At 45.0% G+C, this 12,208-nt stretch overlaps 1 protein-coding gene across 1 annotated transcript in view; it reads left to right on the top strand.

Moving 5' to 3' along the window:
* Positions 1-5,359, top strand: part of syde2 (synapse defective 1, Rho GTPase, homolog 2 (C. elegans)) — a 45,626-nt gene extending 40,267 nt beyond the window's left edge. Inside the window, exon 8 of the mRNA XM_071917307.2 lies at positions 812-5,359. Within this exon, the coding sequence (XP_071773408.2) occupies positions 812-1,572 (761 nt within the window). The 3' untranslated portion in view covers positions 1,573-5,359. The remainder of the gene's footprint in view (positions 1-811) is intronic.
* Positions 5,360-12,208: the final 6,849 nt, after the last annotated feature.

Here is a 12,208-nt window from a genome sequence, read left to right on the forward strand (position 1 = left end):
ACAGAGAGAGAGAAATGAGAGAGAGAGAGACAGGTAACTGGACTGTGCCGGTTGTGTTGGAGTGCTCACCGTTCCTCTTCATAGCACAGTCAGATTACTGCCACTATCCTTTTCTTACGTCCAGACAGGGTTCCACTTTAGTTCATCTTTGTGTGGTTTAATCAACACTTCATAAAACACAGTGTAAAATGTACTGTATAATAAACAAAGACAGCACATTAAAGTCACAGAGGTTAGAGGAGCTTCAGGAGAGTGTGGTGGTGTGACTTCAGCATGTGTGTGTGTGTTTTCAGCATGGCATGGGTTTCTGTATGAATTCCCACTTGGGAATTGACTGCTCATTGTGTTGCAGTGTTCATATTTGGATTATTTTGGCTGTATTTTTGGGGAGAGTTGGAAACTTCCCAGTTGAACTGGACCAGCAGTAGTTGTTTTAATTGTTGATTAAAGAACATGTGCCATACACCAGGATCCCTCTGTCTTGATGAACGTAATGAGTCATTCAGATTTCTATGCTGCCCTGAAAGGGGGTCATTTCACAATAATTAGCACCCAATCAAAGTGTCAATCAAAATGAAGTTAATCGGTGTAGCCGGAGAGTCAAGGGAGGATTGATAACACCTGTGCACTTTTTCAAATGGCAGGAATCAGCTGTGTTACCGAAGGCTTGTTTTCAAGGCATGTTTTAAAATGTTAATTTGTTCGTAAAGTCACCAAAGGACTTTTAGTTGCTAGTCAAAATAGCTTGTTTACCTCTGATTCACCGTCCCTCTCTGTCCCTGTCTGTCTCTCTGTCTGTCTGCTCTTCCAGTTGTGGACCCACATGGCCAGTCCTCCTCCCCCACCCCCGTGGCCTCAGCCGACCTGCTGTCGGTGCCCCCTCTACGGCGGAGAAAAGAGCGGCCGCAGGTGCTGAACCTGAGTGACGCGGAGATGGCGGGCGTCCTGAGGCCCAAACCGGGGCGCCTGGACAGCCCCAGCAACCGCTACGCGGGCGACTGGAGCAGGTGCGGAGAGAACTACTTCCCCCCCGAGCTGCTGCTGCTGCCGCCTCCCAGCAGAGAGGAGGCGGACTACGACGACGTGCCCTCCGAGGACACGGAGGCGACCGAGGAGGAGCAGGAGAGGGCGGAGGACGCAGGGCAGGAGTGGAAAGGAGCGGATAAAGGACAAGATAAAGGGCAGGAGGAGGTCCCGGCCCCTGCATCAGCTCCCGCCGAGCCGGAGCAACCTCCGGGAGAGGAAGCGGTGGTGGAGGAGGAGGAGGAGGAGGAGGTGAAGGAGGGTGAGGAAGAGCAGGAAGAAGAAGAGGATGAGTGTGAGGAGGAGCGGGGAGAGAGCGACGGTTCAGGCACCGGTCAGCCGGAGGAGGAGGAGGAGAGGGTGTGCGAGCACATCCTGCCCCCGCGGCTCCCCAAAGAGCACACCTACCAGGCCTACATGAAGATCCAGGACATTAGCCCGGTGCTCAGTAACAGGGTGAACCTGAGAGACCTGCAGGAGAGCATAGACACTCTGATAGGAAACCTGGAGAGGGAGCTCAACAAGAACAAGCTCAACGTCGGATATTGACTCATACCACACTCTCACACACGTATTCACTCACACACACACACAAAGCCCAGTAAGGGGGGGGAAAGACAGACTGACTTTACCAATCAAGGTGCTTCAGGATACAGCCACAGCGTTTCCATGGAGATCCTCCGATGGCACCATGGCAACGTGGCGCGCGGTGCTGCGTACTCCTGTATAAATCTAGTGGATGAGATGAGAAGAAAATGTAACGGGGCACTTCTGGCGTTTGTGTCGGTGTCATTTTGTACCTTACCCATAGACATTCCGCAGTGTTTTCCTTTTGATTTTGTCGACTGTCTTACTTTATGTTGTTGTTGTTGTTGTTGGTCTGTTTTGGTCCGGTTCTGTGTTCCATGTTGTTATTGTTGCTTCTCTTCTTATTAGAAGAACCCATTGACCCCCAGGGGTGTAAAAGGTGCCTTAATTGTGTGAAGGTGGTACTTCGAGGGGAAAATGCACCCTGAGACATAATGCATGTGTGTTCCTCCTATGATCTTACGACAGTTCAGACAGTCCAGCCTCGAATCTCTGATACTATGAAGAGTCAAATCCTGGACCTGCTCCATTGACAGTGAATTGGAGACTGACTCTGTGGATTTTAGAAACACAGTGTTGATTTTACATCTAAATAAGCTATGTTTTATTGTTGTCAGGAAATCACCCTGGGTACTTTTATTTAGGGTTTGACCGATATGGGTTTTTGAGGGGTGATACCAATACCAATATTTTCAGCCCAAAGTTGCTGATAGACGGTAAATTGTGCTGATATTTGGTATCTTTTAAATTGACCATTTTCATGCAAAAAAAAAAAGCCTCTGAAAAAGCATGTGGATCATCATGGGACACGAAAACTCTCCACCACACCTACTCAATGGTAAGGGAAACTCTGGGATACATTAGGCCTTTAAATGAAGAATTTACAAAAAAAAAACCATGATTGAACAATTAAATGAATGAATAAAATGTGCGGAGAAAATCCATTTTCTTGCAGGTTTTACAGACTGTTTTTCTGTGGCTGTGGTCAAGGAGGAACCTCCATCATATCGGCGGTGGACGACATGATTGGCCGATATTCGATATTTAAAACTGATGTATCGGTCTGACCCTACTGTTAGTTACCAGAACGTTGGTCTCTCATTCACTGTGAATGGGGAAACTCCAGGATCTGTCTCTCAATTACAGGCTGTCAGGAGAGCTTCTAGCTTCTAGCTTGTAAACTTCATGTTATGTTCATCTAGACTGGGGTAGCCCGAGGTCATAGGAGTAACATATGTAAATCCTGTTTTAGAGCGGATTTCCCCTTTAAGGCAGCAGAGAGCTTTTCTATTGAGGTACGAAACACTAAATGTTGTACAACAATAATGCACTTATGAGGCAGGCAGTAGTGTAGATTGTCATGATAGTACATGCAGTAATGCGTTGGCCGTGGGCTGAAGTAGGGAGTAACAGCCACCGGTCAGCTAGCCCACTGAAACCTCCTCTTAAGGCACAGGGCCATGCAGGTGTGTTTTAAATATGAACGGATATGGATGCAACAGTTCATTTAGAAAGAATGTGTTTTCATCTGGCATCATATTCAGTTCGTATTAAGTGACGAGGCTTAAAACCCACCGATGTCTATTTCAGTCGCCTCTCTGCTCCTCCCGACTCCCCACCTTTTGGCGAAACCGTGAAAGAGACAAAAAGCCAAATGTGAAACGCAAATTGCAGAGCAGCAGTGGAAGCGGTTACTGGAGTTAGTGTGACTTAGTTAGCTGCCTAAATAGACAAAGTACGTTTTCAGCAATCCAGGGATTCAGAATGATCAGTATTTAACCTATATGTATATATATATAAATGTATTCGGAGTATATTATTTTTTACAGCTTATGTTTCGATGGCGTATTTAAATACTTCCGATGACCTCGTAGTGTTGACTCGTAGTAACAGTCGCTTTCCTCCCTTCAAGCTACCTGTACACATCTTAATGTGCTGGACTAATGGTACAACTTTAGCTGTAAAATATATGATAAAAATGTGTTCTTGCCGAAAGAGTGATATTGTTATTTTTGTTATATTGTGTACATATTTGACATTGTTTTTTTTGTCTCTGGTGGACTAAGCTGTGTTCATAATTTTGGTGTTTGTTCTTTTTTTTTTTTTTTTAAGGTACTGAACGTTGCATGGTCAAAAAGCTTTACTGACATAAACAAGACTATTTCTCATCTGCCTTGGTATTTGATATTTATGTGTATAGAGACTATTTTGTAATGTATGCTCGTTTGTTCACCCTGTCGCTCCAGTAGACAGATGACTGCATTGTTCAAGCATTTCTCCAGAGGACTAAGAGTTTGGTGCAGCTCCTATAGTATCTGATAGGGACAGTTTCTGACCGTCGGTACGCAAGAGTTGGTCATGTTGTGGCTCTAGACCACCATCGTGCACAGGTGCAGACATAAATGTGTATGAAAGAAATATATATTCAGCATAATGTTCAAACATGGCCAGATATCCCCAAACCATCCAAACAATGCAGAAAATATCCACCTCATCTAGTCATCTAATCTCGTATGGAGTCTTAAAATCCTATTTTTCTTAAAACAAGGTAAAACAAATCTGCCAATTGGGTGAGATAATTTCACTTGTTTCCTATCCAAATCAACTTGATTCAGCAATTTTCTACTTGTTCCTAGAAACTTGCTGAAACAAGTGAAACTGCATTGAAAATAAGTGGAATTATCTCACCCCACTGGCAGAATCTGACACCTGGTTTTAGAAAAATAAGGCGTTAAGACTGAATATGACACTATAAATGACTCGGTAAGGTCATGGTGATGGTGTGAAAGTGCCCTTTTCTTTTTTTTATGCTTTAGCCCCCCCTCCACCCACCCATCCCTCCGTACTATCTGTGCACAGTCTAGCTGTCATTAGCGCCGAAGTGAGTTTCAGCAGGGTTTCTTTCAAACCATCTGTCCTCCCTGTCACTGGGAGGGCAGGACAGAAAAAGACCTAGGGCCTCATTTATAGAAACCCACTTTAAATTTCAACTTGATCTTATTTAGATCATGTTTTGGGGGAAATTTGAAGATCATTCTTAAGCTCGTTTTTGCCTGGGAATGTTTTCCTGTCGTGTTTAAGGTTCATCAGTAGCGACGTTGAGGCGGATTTCTGCCTACGCACATTTCAAAGATCCAATTTGACTGAGATGTTTTTTATAAATGAAGCTCCTGCTCAGATATTCAAAGAATACACTCTTCCTTCCTCCCTTGTTTAAAATACATATGGCTGCTTTCACACTGTGGGATTTCTTTTCACTCAATTGGCATGATCTCTTCAGTCTTGTCCAGGCATGAAACAAAAGTCATCACAGCAACAAAAGAAGTGTAAATCCATCCTCAGATGTGCCTGATGTTAGTCATGCAAGCCTGACTGAACCAATACTATAATGTTCAATCAGTCGGTTACTTCAAGGGAAGGAGGCCAGAGGGATGCGGTGTTGGAACAGGGCCACAACCAGACAAGTGGGACCTCTGGCTGCTTACAGCATCCTGTTTCTCTGTCTATGTATTCCTCTCTCTATTATCGTCCTCTCCCTCCCTCCCTCCCTCTCTGTTCGTCATATAGCAGCATGTATAAATGTACACCCGCATCGCTGTTTGTGTCGTATCACAGGCGGTTCGTCTTTCTGTCCGGTCCGGTCCTTTGGAGAGAAAATGCCACATGGAAAGCATCACTAAACAGAAAGTGACTTTGTACTGATCCTGAGAAATGTATGGTCATAATAAAGTATATTATTTCACATTCACACGTGGCCTCAGTATCTTCCTGCTCGTTTCACTCTGTGTTTTCCATGGAGTCAGTGATAGAAATGACATCATTGGCTCTTGGTTTCAGTGAGAACCTGCCACAGTAGGATTGCCATTCAGCTTAAAATGTATTTCACACTCACTGCCATGTTTTTTCACGACTGATTTATGACTTTGTAACTTTTTTGATGGCAAATGAATGGTGTCAGTTGCACCTCAAAAACAATAAAAACAGTTGGACTTTTACAAGAACCTTAAGTACTTTTTGTAGTTGCAAAAGAATTCAGTTAAAACATCTTTTCCTTAGAAGTGCATATTTTGATATTTTGTCTTCATGTCAACTGAATGCTCAGAATCACCCAGAGCTACAGTAAAGCTTCACACCTAGCAATTAAACGCTCATTAAAACTCACACTTGAACTAGTGCTTCATCCACACTCAAATGGTATGTTCTTCTTGCGGCTGTCTAAACAAGGAAAAATCAATCCAGCGCAGAACAGCGCCGCCATCTCTGGGTTTACACAGGCACGAAAAATACAATTTTCTGCCCATAAGTGGCACAGCATCTTTTCATTCCTGCGTAAACAGATGAGCACAGGGGATGCAGCATGGAATTCATTTATAGAAACAGTTCTAACAAATTTGCTCACATCTGGTATTCTGCATGTGGCCCAGCGGTCACATCAGTCTGACTGATCCTGTGGGCCCACTTTCCCAAAGCATCCTAAAAAACGTCTTTGTGTGACTGGAAACCCATGGGAAAAGATGACCTTACTGACATTCACTTTCTGGAAACTGGACCGTGTTTTGCAGATTCATCTCCCTTTGCTGTGGGAGAGCTGAAGCCCAGCCTCAGCAGAGTATAGATAAATAAGTCGGGGGAATTGCCCTTGCTGGCTTGTGGGAATGTCCCAGCGCAGCGCACAGCTTCAGGGACATTCCCAGGATGCAGCTGCGTTGAGCCGTCCAGTAAAATCAGCATTCTCACCGGGCCTCCAAAACCATCACTGCAACAGTTGTGGGATGTGTACAATTAACCTATTTTTAGAGGTAACGCGTACCACAGGTAGCCTATTAAATCGGACTCTGGCCATTAAAAGCGGTTGGATGTGATTTGAGCAGAATGTGAAGTATTTTCCCCGACCTGAACCCTGGAATCGGTCGCAAACAGGACCGTGAAAACTGCGCCTAAGAGGCTCCAGCTGAGGCGATAAACATCTCTGGCAGTTAGCATGAGAAGTCGGAGCAACCGGAGGCCTTTCAGCACTAAATGGTTTTCAGCCTTTTTTTGATGTCGGTACTGTACGTTCAGGTATGAGGAGCCTGGAGAGGCTTTAGGGTACAGAATGTACCGGTGGCAGCCGGGCCCCGCGGCTCTGTTTTATATCCCCCATTGAAGTGAAGAGAAAAAAGAAACTAAATCATTTTTTCTACCTGCACTCAACGCCAGTGAACATTCAGACTGGAATTTATGTGGGGATGGAGCCAAGTTTTTTTTCACTGACAATTTGAAGATGTATATAATTTTACGTGTATACGGTATAATGTTCCTGTCTGTCAGGCACCTCAAGGTCTCAAGGTCTGATTTCAGATGCAAACTGCCAGTGAAAAAGAAGAGTAAAGAGGTTAAAACTATTCTTAAACTGTAATATTTAATGCAAACTTTTTTTTAAATTCAACCTTTGAACATCTGGATTATGGTTTTATACTTTACGTTCAGGTGGTGGCTTTAAATTTAACAAGTGTCTATTTTAGCATTCACATTTGACAGGCAAAACTCTTCTTCTACTCCCAATGAAAGCAACAGAGTGAAATCCCATATGAAGAGCGAGGTAGACATAATAACACGGAGCCTGCTTGGTTAGTCAGGGCCGCCACTTGATATCAGACTGTCTGTCTGAGTGAACTGAACTGAACTTTTGTTCATTTCTAATTTGGGAGAGAAAGAGAGAGAGAGAGAGAGAGGAGTAGAGATACGGGTCTCTTTGGGTAAACATCCTTGACAGCCACCTGCATGTGAAACCAGACCTTTTCTCCCCTCCTTCCTCTCCTCTGTTCCCTTACTCTCCCTCTGCTGACCTTTGATTCAGTATCAGTGCTGCAGCCACTCAAGCAGAGGTCTGCCCACACAAACACACTTTCTTTGTTTCAGACTCTTTTTTTGTTGCGGTTAGTTCAGTAGAGTGTAGTGTGGAGAGTGACAATAAAGGTTAAAGGAATAGAATGAGTTTTTGTGAGACTGGCCTATTGGTCAACATACTTGTGAAGTGATGAGAACATAGACACCAAAATCACGTGGCCTTTTAGTAATAAAACATTGTTGCTGGTTTTTATTATATGGCCTGTAGATTCATATATTAGTGTCAATACAGTTGATGCAGCCAACTTTATTTTTGGAACTATTTCAGGTGAGCAACTATGTATTCATCTGCTGTGCAGTGATTTTTAGCTGTAAAACGTATTCCATTGATCAGCACCTTCACTTCCTATGGTAACAGGGAAAGTAGTTCCTGCTGTTATGCTATGTTTATATCATATTTTGTGTATGTTTTACCAATTTCCTACACTAAACGGCCAGACTTGGGCACATATCATTTAAGATCACTTATCATTTAGCTTTAGAGCTTTACACTTTTGAGATAAAGCTAGTCGCCTACTATCACTCAACATAGTGTATGCTAAAGTGTTAGCATGGAGCACCAGAGCCAACGATCTTGTTTGTCGTCTATGTTCTCATCACTTAACAGGTAAGTTGACCAATGGGCCAATCTCCCAAACACTTGGAGTTGTTCCTTTAAGGATTACTTTATTGAGAAGAAGAGGAGCATCACTCACAGCATCACAAGCACATGGTATGCAGCCTTTTCACGTCATCTAATTGTCTCTGATCATGGCTCTATGTTTCTGACATGGATTATCACACATTTCATTGGGTGATAATTACGAAAGAAAAACTCAGCATGTTCGAACCCTCGACATCTGTCACTGACCATGTCCAGAGAGGCTTAGGTTGGTTCACACTGATGTCCTCCAATACATACAGGCCATGCAGTTCTTATGAACATGGGACAGCTAAGCCTCGGTAATTGCTGGGAACCTTTAGGGAGCGACCCTGGACAGACATTCCATACATGCAGCGCCCTTCAATAGGGAGGGCTATTAATCACATTTTACCTAAGTCCTGGCCTTTCTGATGTGTTTTTTTGGATGGGGGGGGGGGGGGGGCTTTTGTTCCCCACGGGCCAGCCCCTGTACTTGGCAGCTCATCTGAGGGCCGAGGGGCAGATCTGTGACGCGCTGCTGACAGATCCCCCTGCTCCGGGCCCTGCTCTGGATCTGCAGTGATGATGAGAGAGCAGACCAGAGGGGAAGAAGGGGGCCGGAGGGGAGAGAGAGAGAGAGAGAGAGAGAGAGAGAGAGAGAGAAGACGACGAGGAGAGAGCCAGAGGTGAAAGTGAAGAATGGAAGGGAAGGAGAACACAGAGGAGCGGCGCTTCAGATCCCCGGGGGCCGGGCCTCACACAACGCGCCCGACCCCCTCTCTCTCTCCTCCCCCTCCACCTCCATTGCTCTGTCACTCAGGACTAGACTATTTCATTTTAATAAGGCTAATCCCTCTTAGAGGTAAGCTGCTCATCACCTCTCTCTCTCTCTCTCTCTCTCTCTCCCTCCCGCTCCTTCTCGCTGCTCCCTTTCTGTCTCCTCCAGAAGAGAGCAATCTCCTTTCAATGCGAGGACAGGATGAGGGTGAGGGTTAGCTCCGCTTGATAGGAGAGAAAAATGTGAAAGGTGAGACTGAAAAGAGGCCTTGACGGCAGCTGCTGTCTGGATCAGTGAGAAGATTTGCCCCCCCACCCCCCCACCCCCGGTTTGATAAGTTTTGCAGGTGGCACACCTTTACGAGCGCTCTGATTCATCCTCCAACCAGCCTTTAACATCGCGCTGATATGACGCTCGGCGATAACTTTGTTCTCCGGAGAGGAAGTGGAGCGATACGGTTGGTATTTTAGTATGATATGATATCACCTGCCTCCAGTCAGAGCGCTCCTCAGCCTCTCAGCAGAGCGCGCTCCACTTGCCAGCAGTAAAAGTTAGTTCGCCTGCTTGTTGAGGTGAAGTTTCCCCGAAGCTGATGAGGAACCAGCTGCCCTGACCTCTTTTCCTAACCCTAAAGGGAAAATCCCCCCAAAACAGAATGCACAGACTGATGGTCCAGTGATCTTGGACAGGCCAATCAAGATCAGTATTTGTGAATGTAAACTGCTGTCTGTCTCTCAAATCTCTGTTATCAAGAGATGGAGTTGCACGTTTGACAGGTGACTGACTTTCGTGGATGTACAGACTGTTTTAGCTTTTACACCCAAATGAACTCGGTCCAAATGTCTGATGTTGACATGACTGATTAGAATCTGTCTCTCTTGTCTCTAGCTTTTGAAGACTGTTCATGTTCAAAAATCTAGACTGAACTTTCCAAGGTCACAGGAAAAAAAAAAACAGAAGGGGATTTTTCGTTAGGGTGCAGTTTTGACTATTACCATTAGTGGGGAAGTACTTCAATACATTTTCTATAAGATCGCTCTGATAGATCGATCATACAGAAGACAGATGCTGCACTGACGGGAACGAGATAAGGGTTGACGTGCAGCATGATCTTAACCTAAGATATCACATTTAGATGGTGTTTCACCTTTAACCCAATGATCCAGAAATGAAAATGAAAGATTTGTTCTTTGTACATAGTTCAATGTACACAGGGAACCTTCCCCCAACTCCCGATGCTGGTGAACTGAAGTTACTTAATCTCATTCCTCTGGAGAGACTCCAACTGAGAGGAAGTTACAGTCCTTGCTAGGATTAATAATGATCGACTTTATTTTCCCAATCTAAGAGCAGAACTTGTGAAGTCATAAGTCATAAAAACAAGAATAGTAAAATGTATGAGCTACTGATTAAAATGGGAATCACATTCAAAAGAAAAGCAGTTAAAAGTTAAAATGAAATAAAAATATGACAACACAAGTTCATAGAGTTTAGAGGCTAGGACCTGTTGTCCAGGATGCTAAATATAAAGCTAATGCTGGCTCGGTCATTAGCCATTACTGTGAAGTCCAAATAATGGATTGAATAGCTGACTTTACATGTGCGGTGAAAGTTTTGACAGGCTGCATTGAATAAAGCAAAGTGTGTGTTGAAAGGTCTGACAAGCTGCATCGAATAAAGCAAACACACCCTTTTGTGATCATTCAATCGACTTATATTCATTCCACTTTTCTAGGTTATCTATTCTTGTGGGGGCATCTTTACTGCATATAAAAGATAATACCAAGTTCTGTGCCATCTCATAGTATGTGCTGCTCTGAAAGCTTCAGAGGGGGGGGATAGTAAAGTGACAGGAATCCAAACTGTTGAGAGCTTTGAAATTGGAAAATGAAAAGGAGTCAAGAGGGAACATTCCAAAGCAGTGCCCTGGTCACCTGATCTCTTATGAGGTCGAGGGTCAACTAATGAAACCCACCACCAGAGGTTTTAAAGAGAAACACAGCTTTGCCATGTATGGTGATGAAACATATCCTAACATATCCTGCACCTTTTATATTTGCTGTTGATTATTTTAGAGGTGAGCAAGGCAATCCAGGGTCTTGTTTGAGGTTAAAGAAAGAAGCTAATGAAATTCTTTTCTGAGGAGGGGAATAATAATATTCTCTTTTCAGGCTACCTTCAATACATATTCCTATTCTTATCATCTTTTTCAATGGATGTCAGTCTGTTGTTCCGCTGGACAAGAAAAGCGGGTATCAAACAAATCCATGGCTGCAGAGAGAATTATATTAACCCCCGCTGTCCTTTTCTCAGCGGCAGCCACTTGACTCTGCTTTCATCTGCTAATATTTTTTTGCCTTTGTGGTCATGGAGCAAGCACCCACTCCTGCACGGCCTGTGACGTGTGTGGAAGTGTGTGTGTGTGTGTGTGTGTGTGTGTGTGTGTGAGTGTGTGTTGCATCTCTGCCCCTGCAGCTGCGGCGCAGCTTAGATGAACATGTGTGAAATGTGCAGAGTGCCCCCATGATGGGAGATTTAGATCTCCCTGTGCAGCAGACCCCTGCTCCACCCCACCCCACCCCACCCAACACCCCCCCCCACCCCCAGCAGGAGCAGCCAGGAGGCCGGCCAGAACAATGCCAAGGCAATGGCTTAATTCGCCAGGCCAGATTTACAGCCCCTCCTGCCCAGCACCTGCTCGCATTGTTTCCCAGGATTTGGCTTGAAAACTTCCAACAATTGGTGATAAAAATTGGAATGCAGGCATCCGTCCCGCCCCTGTATAGCCACCCCCCATCGCTGGAGATCTCCTCTTTTTTTTTTTGTTAGGTTTGGGAAATCTCTCGGGCTTAGATGAAGAAATCAACTGAGGAAAATCTGACACCATGAATACCCTGCTTGCCTGTGGGGGTCATTGGGTTTACAGCCGTTCTGTCGCTGCTGCCCGCATTGTCCAGAACTTTCCGGAGGAGCCTGAACGCAACGCAGAGCTTAACCTGCCGCTAACGTCTGCATAACTTGCAAAACACGGCTAATATTCAGGTCGCACGCTAGCTGACGCCACTGCAACACTCTTTGCATCGGCTATTGCAGTAATAACTAAGGTGAAGCGAGGGTGAAGCCACTCCGCGTGTGTGTGTGTGTGTGTGTTGACTTGCAGAAGGCAGCATTCCTGAGCTGGCCTGGGAGAAAGTGAGAGGCTCCAGAGAGGGGGGGTGCTGCCAAACAGAATTCCCAGAGAGCTTTGAGGAGGGGACGGGCGCAGAGCAGAGGCCCCTTTTGTCACCCCGGGGCCTTGTCGGTGCCTC

The sequence above is a fragment of the Centroberyx gerrardi genome, chromosome 9 (genome assembly GCF_048128805.1).
Source record: "Centroberyx gerrardi isolate f3 chromosome 9, fCenGer3.hap1.cur.20231027, whole genome shotgun sequence".
Taxonomy (NCBI): Eukaryota; Metazoa; Chordata; class Actinopteri; order Beryciformes; family Berycidae; genus Centroberyx; species Centroberyx gerrardi.